General features: G+C 37.6%; 1 protein-coding gene and 1 long non-coding RNA gene across 2 annotated transcripts in view; one reads left to right on the plus strand and one right to left on the minus strand.

The window, feature by feature from the left end:
* Positions 1 to 13,369, plus strand: part of LOC140849132 (uncharacterized) — a 31,016-nt gene that overhangs the window by 14,890 nt on the left and 2,757 nt on the right. The window lies entirely within an intron of this gene.
* LOC108408910 (keratin, type I cytoskeletal 27) lies at positions 3,830 to 8,243 on the minus strand. The gene is made up of 8 exons (XM_073235572.1): positions 7,743 to 8,243; positions 7,220 to 7,302; positions 6,704 to 6,860; positions 6,311 to 6,472; positions 6,105 to 6,230; positions 4,530 to 4,747; positions 4,268 to 4,317; positions 3,830 to 4,150 (listed from the first exon to the last, which is right to left on the minus strand). The coding sequence occupies exons 1-8, from the start codon at positions 8,184 to 8,186 to the stop codon at positions 4,008 to 4,010; spliced, it is 1,383 nt and encodes a 460-aa protein (XP_073091673.1). The 5' UTR covers positions 8,187 to 8,243; the 3' UTR covers positions 3,830 to 4,007.

Consider the following 13,369-nt stretch of genomic DNA (forward strand, 5'->3'; position numbering starts at 1 on the left):
TGAGGTCCTCACCAGCACGATATCATGTTGTGGCTGAGCACACAGACTCCGAGCCAGACTGCCTGGATTAGCATTCCAGCAGCTCCAGTTATTAGCTGGGTGATCCTGGGCAAATCACTCAACCACTTTCTGCCTCAATTTCCTTATCTGTAAAAAGAGGCTGATTATAGTACTTACCTCATAGGGTTGTTATGAGAATTAAACAAATGATGCTTAGAATAAGTCTAACACTGTTGAGTATCACTATTATTCTTTTCTGGAAGTTATGTTAAAAAGTCCTGAATATATCTTCAGCTTTGTTCTTTTTTTGGTATCAAATCCAAGAAATCACTGCCAAGACCAGTGTCAAGAAACTTTCTCTTATGTTTTCTTTGAAGAGTTTTACAGTTTCAGGTCTTATGTTTAGGTCTTTATTCTGAGTTGATTTATGCGTATACTGTTTGATAGGAGTCCGATTTCATCCTTTTACTTGGGGATATTCAGTTTTCTCAGTTTGTTGAAGAGACCATCCTTTCCCAATTTGTATGCTTGGCCCTCCTCTCAAAGATCAGTTGACTGTGTATGTGTGGGTTTATTTCTGGGCCATCGATTCTGTTCCATTGGCCTGTGTCTGGCTTTATGCCACTATTATACTGTTTTCTTTTTTTTCAAAATTTTTATTATGGTAAAACACACAGAACATAACATTACTGGTTTAACCAATTTTAACTGTACAATCCAGTAACGTTAAATACTTTCATGATGTTGCGCAACTATGGTCCATATCCGTAACTGTTTTCATCTTGTAAAACTGAAATTCTATACCCATTAAACAGTAACTCCCCACTCCCTCCTCTCCCAACCCCTGGCAACCACCATTCTACTTTCTTTATGAATTTGACTATTCTGGGAATCTCATTCAAGTGGGATCATACAGTATTTGTCTTTTTATGACTGGATTATTTTACTTAACATAATGACTTCAACGTTCATCTGTGTTGTAGCATATGTCAGGATTTCCTTCCTTTTAAAGACTTGATGACATTCCATTGTATAGACCGCATTTTGCATATTCATTCATCCATTGATGGTTAATTGGGTTGCTCCCATGTTTTAGTTAATGTGAATAATGCTGTTGTGAACATGATACAAATATCTCTTCAAGACCCTGTTTTCAATTCTTTTGGGTATTTACCCAGAAATGGAATTTCTGGATCATGTGGTAGTGCTATTTTTAATTTTTTGAAGAACTGCCACTTTTTTGAAGAACTATTTTCTGCAGTGGCTATACTACTTTACATTCACAGCAACAGTAGCAATAGTGCAATAGGACTCTAATTTCTTGATGTACTGGCTAACACTTGTTATTTTCTATTTTTTTCATAGTAGCCATTCTAATGGGTATGAGGTGGTATCTCACTGTAGTTTTGCTTTGCATTTCCCTTGATTAATGATATTAAACATCTTTTTGTGTGCTTATTGACCATTTGTGTTTCTTCCATACTGTTTTAATTAATGTAGCTATGCAATATATTTTGAAACCAGGAAGTATGATTTGTTTTTTCTCAAAATTGCTTTGGCTCTTCAGGGCCTTTTGTGTTTCCATATGAATTTTAAGATTGTTTTTCCTATTTCTGTAAAAAATGCCATTGGGACTTTGATAGGGATTACATTGAATCTATAGATTACTTTGGTAGTATCAACATTTCAACAATATTTATTCTTCCAATTCATGAACATGGGATGCTTTTCCATTTACTTGTGTGTGCTTTACATTCTTTTTTAGTGTTTCAGTGTACAAGTCTCTCACCTCTGTGGTTAAGTTTATTCCTAATATTTCATTCTTTTTGATGCTTTTGGAAATGTGATTGTTTTCTTAATTTCTTTTTTGGATAATTTGTTGTAAGTGTATAGAAATGCAACTGGCTTATGAAGATTTTGTATTCTGCAACTTTGCCATACTCATTTATTAGTTCATAATTAGTTAGTTCTGGTTAAGTCTTTAGGGCTTTCTATCATGTTATCTGCAAATAGAGACAATCTGACTTCTTCCTTTCCGATTTGGGTGACTTTTACTTCTTTTTCTTGCCTAATCGCTCCGATTAGGACTTCTCTATATTGACTAGAAGTGGTAAGATTGAACATCCTTGTCTTGTTCCTGATACAGAGGAAAAGCTTTCAGTTTTTCACCTTTGAGTATGATATTATCTGTAGGATTGTCACAGAGGGCCTTTATTATGTTGAGGTACATTCTTTCTATGCTTAATTTGTTGAGCATTTTTGTCACGAAAAGGTGTTGAATTTTGTCAAATTCTTTTTCTGTATCTATTGAGATAATCATATGATTTTTACCCTTCCTTCTGTTAATGTGGTGTATCACATTTATTGATTTGTGTATGTTGAACAGTTCTTGCATCCCAGGGATAAATCCCACTTGATCATGGTGTATAATCCTTTAAATGTGCTGTTGAATTTGATTTGCTAGAATTTTCTTGAAGATTTTTGCATCTATGATCATCAGGAATATTGGCCTATAAATCTTTTCTTGTAGTGTCTTTTTCTGGCTTTGGTATCAGGGTAAGGCCGACCTTATAATCTGAACTGGGAAGTGTTCCCTCCTCTTCAGTTTTTTTGAAGAGTTTGAGAAGGACTGGCATTAATTCTTCATTAAGTGGTAGAATGCACCAGTGAAATGCACCACCAGTGGTAGAATGCACCTGTGCTTTCTTCGAGAGGGTTTTGATTACTGATTCATCTCATTATTGGTCTGTTCAGATTTCTATTTCTTCATGATTTAGTCTTGGTTGGCTGCATGTTTCTAGGAATTTATCCATGTCTTCTATAGACTGTCCAATTTGTTGGCATCTATTCTCTTAGGATCCTTGACATTTCTGGTATCGGTTGTAATGTCTTTCTCATTTACGATTTTATTTGCATCTTCTTTTTTTCTTGGTTAGTCTAGCTAAAGATTTGTTTATTTTATCTTTGCAAAAAACCAACTTCTGGTTTGCAAAAAACCATTATTTTCTGTGTTTTTTCTAGTCTCTTTATTTCTTCTCTAGTTTTTTATTACTTCCTTCTATAGTCTGCTAACTTTGGGCTTAGTTCATTCTTTTTATAGGTCCCTGATTTGGAAAGTTAGATTGTTTATTTGAGATCTTTCTTCTTCCTTAATGTGGGCAGTTTTCAACATAAAGTTCCCTTTTAATATTGCTTTTGTTACAACCTTTATGTTTTGGTATCTTTTATTTTCATTTTCATTTGTCTCAAGATATTTTTTTACTTCCTTTTGATTTCTTCTTTAACCTTTTGGTTATTTAGGAGAGTGCTTAATTTCTACATATTTTTGAACATCCCAGCTTTCCTCCTGTTATTGGTTTCTAATGCATACTGTTATGGTTGGAAAAGATACTTGATATGATTCCAGTCTTCTTAATTGTTAAGACTTGTTTTGGTGGCCTAATGCGAAATTCCACACTTGCCCTGTCTAATCCCTATTTCTCTCTTTTCCCTTTTTCCTTCAAATATCACCATTTATAGTGATAGTTGTTTTTTCTTTATTTTTAGGATGTTTTGGATTCTCTAATTCCCATTTCCATACTACCACTTCTATGAACATGCTGCACTCAGGTATTAGATTATATTAACTGTTTTTATTCTCATTATGAGCACTTAGGTGTGCTTAATAAGGATTTATAGAAGAAAAGATTTAAAATTTTATAAAGACGTGAAAAAGTAGTTTGCCTGTAAAACTTAATCCTAACTGAATTAAACAGAAGCAATTAAAACAAATCCAGCTTCCATTGTGGGGTATGTTTAACATGCAAAGATTGACCAGAACCAGTGAAGATGACTTGCAACAGGAAGAACTTTTATTGAAACACCACCATAGAAAAAGCCAAGGAAATGTCACTATTCTAAAACAGATTGTCTTATTCATTGGAAGAAAAGCAGAAAAGTAAGAGGTACCTTATTTTGGAACCTAGTTTTAATTTGGTATTTTAATTTAGGGGCCATTTTTTCGGAGTTCAGGAAGGCACCCTCTGTTCACTCTTCATGTTGTTGATTTTGGTGGATTTCTCTTCCATAGTGCGAACTCTGGATAAGAGAACTTTGCCACGAGGATCTATTTCTTCAACAATTGTTTTAAACACGGTGGTTTTAGGTGAATCTAAAATGGTACATATGGAGTGTTAGAATTTATCAAATACGTAATGGGGAAATAATTAACTCTTCACTTGAAACATAAACAAATAAACACTGAATGCCCAACATAGCTTTTGTTTACCTTTTATCTGATTTCCTGGTCCTCCATAGCCTTTTGATTTAACACAAGAACTGTAAAAATATAGAAAGCTTGTGTTAATTATTTCACTCTGTTTGGCTGCAGAAACTGAAAAACAATGATTTAAGCTGGGAGATCAATGGATTCTTAAACACCAGAAGTGGTTTTACTATGTATGCTTGATGTAGCTCATAAATACTATGTACTTGATTTAAAAAAATCTTTAATAACCTTACATTGTTTTCTCAATGGAAGTAGTACTTACCCATCATCTCCACCGATGAGGAGGCAGTAGGTGTCAATCTCTTTCTCCAGGTGCACCTTGATGTTGAGGAGCTGCTCATACTCGAGCTTCTGGCCCTCGGTCTCGGTTCTGACCTGGTGCAGCTGCTCCTCCAGGGCGCCGACCTGAGCCTGGATCTGGGCGAGCTGCGCGCAGTAGTTGCCTTCGGTCTCGGTCAGGGAGCACTCCAGGGAGTGTTTCTGTGAACGATTAAGACATAGTTTAGTGAAAAATGTCTCAGTGTTGCTTTAGAATAAGGCGACTGCACTCAAGAGATGTTTAAGAGTTATCTTTACATAATGCAAATAATCATATTTACCCAAAGGATTCCACTTGCTCAATATTAATTGTTGCCTTTATTAGATGTCATACTATTTTTCTATTTGAAAACAATACAGTTGTTGGTGAATATTATCATATGCCAGGACCATTAGCAAAGATGAAGTTGTTTCTTCTAGAGCACAGCCTGGAGAAGCCCCATGGCCTCAACCATACAACCTGCGCTTGTAGAATCTGATGTGATCTGCCACTTTCCCCAGGAAAAAAGTCCCTTACACTTTGCTACTTCATTTCTAATCACATGACAGCTGTGTCTCATGAGAATTGTAGCTCTTCTGTTAAAAACTAATGCTATAGTGAGTTGCATAAACTTTCCAGTAGCAGAATGACCCAAACAAAAAAATGATATTTTTAGGCTTTGGTTTGCCTCATTGGCTTATGAATACCATGGACTTTTCCCATAGAACAGAGGGATGTGGGCTGTAATTTTACATGGCATGAAGATAACAGTGTCAGCCTTTCATCTGCAAGATTTTTAATAGAAAGCCCTAATTTTATATACATTCATAACTTCTTCTGTGGGCAAATTGCGGAGGTTTCTTAGCCAGAGTGGAAAAAGTATATAGATTTGGGAGTTAGAAACTTGGGAGAGAAGTTCTGGTTCCTTCATATTCCACTGTGGGACTCTGTGAAAATTGCTTAACTTCTTTGAATCTCAGATTCTTCTTTTGGAAATAATGACATGTATTATTAAGCCTGCCTGCCCAAGCCCCAGGATTACTGTGGACTCATGGGGATGAAAGTCATGGGCAAACCCTTAATGACGAAGGTTGTTCTTATCATTATGTGTGTTTGGCTTTATACGCAACTTTCATGCCTATCCTTTGCTTCTCGTTTATGCCACTTGATAAGGAGCTTCTAAGTGCTCTTAATTAAGTGGCCAGAAGGAATGCCAGATGAAGAGGCTAGGAGGAGTGCAAATGTATTTTTGTACTCCATGGAGGGTGGTTTCTGATCTTTTAACTTGATAGAAGATTTAGGGTAGACTTTTTTTTCCCCGAGTACCAAAAAGTAATTGTATTTGATAATATTTCTATGTTTCATAATTATTGGCACCTACATATAATTTTCAGGCAAAGAGGATGCTTCTGTGCAAAATGCAAATGTATCTTACTTCAAGCACAATAATTAATGGATAAAAACGAAAATAAGTAATGCCATGTGGAAGAAATCACTTTTTTTATCCACTTCTAAAGCAAGCCTCTGTAATTGACTCACCATCGCTAAGAGGGACTGAAGTTCAATCTCCAGGGTTTGAAGAGTTCGCTTCATCTCAGTCAGCTCATTCCGAGCTGAGGTGGTGGCACCAGCGTCGTCAGAAATCTGCTGCTGCAGCGAAGCGCTCTGAAACGTTAGAAGCCCCATTAGGGCCAAGCGCGCCCTGGCACCCAGTGCCACCTAAGCGTGGCCCAGCCTGGTTTTACCTTCTCGTGGAACCAGGCCTCCGCATCCCTGCGGTTCTGCTCGGCCAGGTCTTCGTACTCCGCCCGCATGTTGTTCAGCAGAACAGTGAGGTCCACCCCGGGCGCCGCGTTCATCTCTACGTTCACGTGGCCTCCGGCCGCGCACTGCAGAGCCTTCATGTCCTGCAAGATGTTTGGTTTACCACGTGAGGATCTGTGTATGTTTAAAGGAGCCAGACAGACATGGTTCATATGGTCAGAAACTTTTCTTAGGGCTTGTTCTTTGGAGGGGGATGAACAGAAACATTTCAAACATCTAAGCCTTTTGGAGAGAAAGACAAGCTCCTTCCTGAATATTGACTTAACTTTCAGGAGGGAGGTGGACTGTGAAATCGGGGGAAATGGAGCATCTACCTCCTCGTGATTCTTCTTGAGATAAGCCAGCTCCTCGCTCAGTGTTTCCAGTTCCATCTCCAGGTCGGTCCTGCACAGAGTCAGCTCATCCAGGACCCTGCGCAAACCGCTCACGTCCGCGTCAACGCTCTGGTGAAGGGCCTGTTCATTTTCAAACCTTAGGGAGCATTTGAGAGTTTCAGTACATTGGTCACACCCATTTTAGGCCATCATAACACTCAAATTAAGCTTTGAGGTCAAACTGTTAAAATATACTCATAACTTCAGTTGGATCGACCAAAATGCAATAAATAAAAATCTTTGAAGAGAATGGGAATACTCACAACATTCTTTTATATAATTATGACATACATTTGTGTCAGCCTCCAACTTTCCTGAGTAAAACATGTAATTCAGCTAGTCATCTAATCTTACCCTTGGTTTAAAACAAAATCAAAGGATTGAGTTGATCTCAAATAGCCTAAATAAAAGAAGGAAATGCTTAGATAACGTTGATTTCTCTCCATCTCTACTTACTTTAGTCTGAAGTCATCAGCTGTTAGTCTTGCATTATCGTTTTGTAGGACCACATTGGCATTACTTGTAGCTGCAGAAATTATCTGATAAATGGAGAGTTAGTTAAGAGGAATTTTTTTTTATGTCTAATTTCCTTGAAATAAGTCACCTATGAAATTATAGTGATATTTCTGATATTCTGTCTCCAATAATGTGATTCTTTTGAAAATGACACATTTAAGTATAGCTTCTTTTACTCTCTACCCCACCTATCAAAAAAAATCTGTCTATGGAACAGTTTATAAATCTATAGCTGGAGACATTGGGCCGTTTTTATATTTTAATATTACTAAAAGCATAAACATACATGCCAGATACCAGATGATGGGTGAGCCATGTTCAAAGATGAGAATTTTAATAATAATGATGAACTACCAAACATTCGAAGCTGAGAACAAAGCCCTGTTGTGTGTGATAGCTTTTACATTTGCATGGATGTGTGTGGCTGAACTCTTACATTAACCCTCATGACATTGTTTCTTACCTGGTTCCTAAGGTCATCAATTATTGGGAAGAATCTGCTGTAATCATGATCAAGACCTCGGCAAGAACCAGGCCCAAACTTCTCATACCACCCCTTGATCTTCTGCTCCAGGTCAGCGTTGGCCTCCTCTAGGGCTTGCACATTCTCCAAGTAGGAGGCCAAGCGGTTGTTGAGGTTCTGCATGGTCACCTTCTCGTTGCCAGAGAGGAGGCCGTGTTCATTGCCCAGGTAGGCAGCACAGGAGGCACCCCCCGTGCCTAGAGCCCCGCCATAGCCTCCTGCAGATGAGCTTCCCGCAAAGGCACAAGAGAAGCTGCTTCCAATACCTGGCAATCCGCATGTGTTTCCGGCCCCCAAACCTGCTCCCCCACTAGACAGCCGCACAGAGCCTGCTCCCCCGCAAGGGCCAAGTCGTCTGGATGCAGAAGAGAGGCGCACAGACATGGTGTCCTGTCTGGAGAGCTTGTTCCTGGAGTGAACCTCTGATGGCGAATGTCCTACTCAGACAGTTTGTCTTTTTATACACATTATCAGGGTGTTTCGTGATGAACTTTGCTCCCCATAGCAAAATGGTGTTTGCCAGCTCATCATGAATTATTCATAATTGGGTGTTTTGTTTTGTTTTTAATGAATGTCTTTACCCTACTGTGTCCATTTTGGTAGGTGGATACTTACCTTGGGGTTATTTGTTATCTCCGAAATGGGACAAGGAGGAGTATTATCCAGATTATTATAGTGATGCATTTCAAATTTAGTATGAGTAATCCTTCCTGTCTTCCAGGCTTTAGGACTATAAAATTCCTATGAATAAAAAGTATGATACACAAATTTCTTTTCCTTGTCCAAACCAACACTACATTTTCTCTGGCAAGTGAGGCATCATATTCATGGTTTTCAGTGGATAATATGCCCTTTCTTTCAGGTATGTTGAAAATAATTTCAAGACCATGGGCTCATGACGCCGGAGGAAGGAGGCCAGGTTCTAAATAAAAATTAAGGAATTATATGGACTTTTCTTTGGAGACAGAAATTCTTCCCTTGATCCTTATCTCTCCTGAGTTACCATTTCATCTGTACTGATTGTCTAGGTTCTCTTTCTAGCCAGTTTAGGTAAAATTGGTTAACTTTCCTGGGCCTCAGTTTCCTCATCTATAAAATGAAAAGACTAGACTATGCCCTGTAGGTCCCCTCTCTATTTCTAGATTTCTTGTATTTTTGCATTTCTTCCTTTCATATTTCTAGAAAACTGTTTTGCATTCACTTCCTCCACTTCTTTCCTTCCTATCCTACTCACTTCTCAATTTTGGTCTCACCACATTACTGAAATTAATCTCTCAGAGATTGCTAATTATCTGACATCTCCAATCTAGTCACCATTTCTCATACTTATTCTCCTACACCCTCTTGGACATATTTGATACTGATCACCCTAGTCTTAACTGAGTTTTAAATAACTGCCTTCTGAGAATACTTGTATATCTCTGTTTGCTCCTCTTTATTCTTCCATGAATAGCTTCTGTGCTCTGAATTTTATCATGTTATAGTTTTGGGCTTGGTGGTCTTGTCTTCTACACACGCTTCCTTGGTGATGTCATCCCTTCTTGAGGCTTTGTCTCTCTGTGTATTTCTAAATGCACATCTTTAGCATCAGCCTCTTCCCCTTTACAGACCCACATCTTACTTGCTCACCAGACATTTCTGCTTGGATGTTCTGTCATGACTACCAGCTCAATATTCAATTGCCATGTCTTTGAACTTTGATCTTTTGCATTTTCTTCGTTACTCACTGGTAGAATTACCATGATCATTCTCCACATTACTAAGAAATCTTTCATTGCTGTCATCCAGTAAGTCACTAGGTCCAACTGAATGTCCTTCTGCAGTGTCTCTTGGAGCATTTTTCTCCTTTCTGTTTTTCTTGTTACTATCATTTTCTTTCAGCTCAACTGCTAGAACTTTAATTGGGTTTTTGGCTTCAAGTCTTTTTCCTTTCCACCATGGTCAGTAGGCCAAGGTGCCATTCTTGAAGTACCACACTATTCGTGTAATTGAATGAACATGGGCTCTTGAATCTGACATATGAGCATTCATACCCCATTTCTGCCATTTTCTAGCTGTGTGACCAATGAAAAGTTCATTCTCTCTGAATGAGCCTTGGTTTTTTCATTTCTAAGATGGAGACATAACTTGTGCTGTTGTAAGGCTATTCAATGGTCATTAAATATGTAAAGAAACATGTTTGTCAATAACATGTAGTCAGTAAATACATCTTTCCTTTCTCTTCTCTTCTCCAGTTGAAATTCATTGACTATAGGCTAGCTGAAGCTCCTTTGCTTGGCATTTAAGACTTTCTAAGATGCAGGTCCTCTCTACCCGATTTGTCCATTCTTTTGTTTTACTGCTCTTCTTTTCCCTCCCTTTTTGTCTTTGTTCATGTTGTTTTCTCCATTTGTGATTAGTTGAGATCTTGCATTGGCCAAGAACAGCTGACATCACTTTCAATTACAGAAAAATAAAATTGCTAACAACATAAATTTTCTGAATCTGCAGAAAAGCAAGTGAGAAAAGTCTGTTGATCCATTCAGAAATCACATTAATAAAGCATTATAATTTACTGTATTACATAAGGTTACATCAAAAATGTTTTTTGTAATTTATAGATTTGTATTATATGTACCACTATTATCTCTACCACATAAGTAATAATATGTTTTTAAAGTTTTAAAAAGTTTTTAAAGAATAAATATTTATGTTTTGGTACCTATAATGAACCTTTTTCTGACTTTTGAACGAAGGGCCCAACATTTTGCCTTGAAAGTTGTGTAGCCAGCTCTGGGTGTTGGGTGACGAATCCTGAGAAAAGATCTCCAGATGCAGATATTAGTGTCTCCCACAAAAGGACGCTCAGCACACAACCACCCTGGAGTGAAAAACACACATACACAAAGCCTCCAAATATTTAAGGTCTTACTCTTGAAGGTGAATGGAATTTCAAAACTCACTATGTATTAAATAACACTGATTTCCAAATGAAAGACAAAGACTCAAAGAAAGCAGCAAAAAACAGCATCCAGAAAAGAGAGGCAATAAAGGAAGCTGAAGAAAACTTTAAAAAAGAAACTACCTGTAATGAAGATCCTTAGCGATGACAAAAATTCTGCATATTTTAAACACGAGTAGACTATCATTACAATTGAACAGGAGAACCAAAGAAAGTGCTCTTAGAATTAAAATCAACCTCCAAAATAAGCATTCAACAGATGGGCTGGCAAATAAACTTAAAAAAAAAAATCTTCCCAAGAGTAGAACAAAGGGCAAACAGATAGGTAAAAGAAAAGCTTAGAAAATTAGTCTTAGTCCAAGAAGAACAACCTTAAGTGGGTCTCCCAGAAAGAGAGAAGGGAGAAGTGATGAATGAATTATTTTATAAACATACTTGATAGTACTACTCAGAACAGAAGGACTGGGCTTCTACATTGAGACAACCAAGAACTGTGAGTAACAAAAAAGAGCCACAGGAAGGCCCGTGCCTGTGATCCTGCAGAGAACCATGGAGAGAAAGAGGACACCTGAAGGGTCAGGAGAGCAGACACCACACATCCAAGGGTGGGGAAATCAGGGGGCTCTGGACTCGGAAGCACCCTGGAAGCCGCGACATCAGTAAAGAGTGCCTTCAGCGTGTTCACTGAAAAGGATGTCCAAACTAAAATTCTCTACTTTGACAATTAATCACATGTGAGAGTGGAATAAAAATATTTTCCAGACATGAATGCTCTAAAAAAAAAAAGACTTTCCTTGCACACTTTGTTAGGAAGTCACTAGAGGGAAACACAGACAAGAAATGGGAAACCTTAGGATCCAAAAAATGGGGTCTCCATACAAAAGGGCAGTGAATGAATGTCCCCTGTGGTAATGGGGTAGCAGGTCTAAAAAACACAGTCCATATTCGATAGGAGGCTAGAGGGTTCCAAGTGTAAGGTCTTTAGGGGATAGATGAAAATGACTGATGATTTTGGGCATGTAAGAAAGAGACTAAGATACATAGGAAACCAGGTTAGTAAAAAAATTGGAAAAATATTGCTTGTGTGAACAAAAAGTTGTACAAGAAAATACCATTAGATTATACCGCTCAACACAACAATGAACAATATTTACTTTGTTGTAATGATGAAAATACTGAACATGATTTGACTGCATATTATGGGATAGCTATATTAGGAAGAGGAGAAAGGTGGCAAAAGCTAAACTCTCAACTTCCTTGTAAGAGGACAATATATTATGTCCAAAACTGATACGGAATGTAAATATCACTATATTTAGTGATAGGGAAGTCAGACACTATAGAATAAAGCATTTCTTTAAATATATAGGAATAAAGATTGTAAGCAATAGCTAACGAGTTTTAAGTGGTTGTCTGTGGAAAGCAGGTAGGAGAAGGTTGGGAACAAGAGACTGCTGTGTTTTGTTTTTACTTTTAGCACATTTGACTTTTAAAACAGTGCATTCATTAGTTTGATAAAAAGTAAAAATTAATAAAAAAAATAGCCAAGAAAAAAATTCCAAATGTACAGCAGAGGTTTCACTGTAAAATTTACAAATAAAGTTGATACAGAATCCAATTTGAAAAATAGACACTCTGTTTTCATGTCTGGCAGTTAAACAAGTCTAGATACTATGAAATGCCCTTCCACCACAAAATAACTGCATGCTGGATAAGTTAATAGTGAATGTCCTTTAAATTCATTGCTAAGCTCAAAAGAAAATAAAGGAAGTCATTAAAAAACAGAAAGTAACAAAGAGATGAAAAACAGAGAGCTGAAACATGAGCGGTGAGCAAACAGAAGCTTGGGCTCTCCTGGACATGTGCTCAGAACAGAAACAGATTTTCTGGTTAAGCCCCGCAATGAGGAATAAGACTTGAACCAAACCAAGCGTTGTAGCTGAGTTTGATGCCACACTTAAAGCTATAGCTCAAAAGCCCGTGTTTTCCTTAGAAAAGGGGAAGTTAGAAAAATCTGCATGTTGACAACTGGACAAACCGGAAAGCCATTCTGATGGTACTGGGGAAAATTTCAATAATATTAATACTATTGGTATTTAATGACATATCACGGCCTTAACCTGATACATTCTTGCAGTTTGAAATTACACCTACTCAGTCTGAGAACCCCAATCCAAGAAATTAATTTAAGATGTTTTCAGGCTGGTACAGCTTCATAGTAGTTAGTACCCAGGAGAAATCATCTCAGTCTTGATCCTGTAGGATTCCCGAAGTTGAATTCCAACCACATACACACTCATGATAAAATAAATATGTCAGGAAACAAACCACATTTGACTGAGAGTCAGTACTAACTAGTCTACAGAATCAGACATGAAATTACAAGAAAGTGTATAATAAACAAGTGTGGTTTTAGTGTTTAGAGACGTGAAAGAGAACTGGAAGTGTTGCAAATGAATCAGTGACTGTCAAATATGACCATATGAACTTAAAAAAGAAATGGAAAATATAATACCTAATTTGAAAATTGAACTGGGGATGAAACAATAGGTAAGACAAATCGAGAGAGAGAGAGAGAGAGAGAGAGAGAGAGAAAGAGAAAGAGGTTGGGGGAGAGACTGGAGAG

This window comes from Manis javanica, chromosome 4, assembly GCF_040802235.1.
Source record: "Manis javanica isolate MJ-LG chromosome 4, MJ_LKY, whole genome shotgun sequence".
NCBI classification, from domain to species: Eukaryota; Metazoa; Chordata; class Mammalia; order Pholidota; family Manidae; genus Manis; species Manis javanica.

Bases quoted from the DNA above. Each gene is read 5' to 3' on its own strand.
- LOC108408910 (XM_073235572.1), bottom strand. From the start codon at position 8,186: ATGTCTGTGCGCCTCTCTTCTGCATCCAGACGACTTGGCCCTTGCGGG. The intron at 7,303-7,742 runs GTAAGAAACAAT...TCCATTTATCAG, and splicing joins TTGATGACCTTAGGAACCAG to ATAATTTCTGCAGCTACAAG. The intron at 6,473-6,703 runs GTAGATGCTCCA...AACATCTTGCAG, and splicing joins TCAAGAAGAATCACGAGGAG to GACATGAAGGCTCTGCAGTG.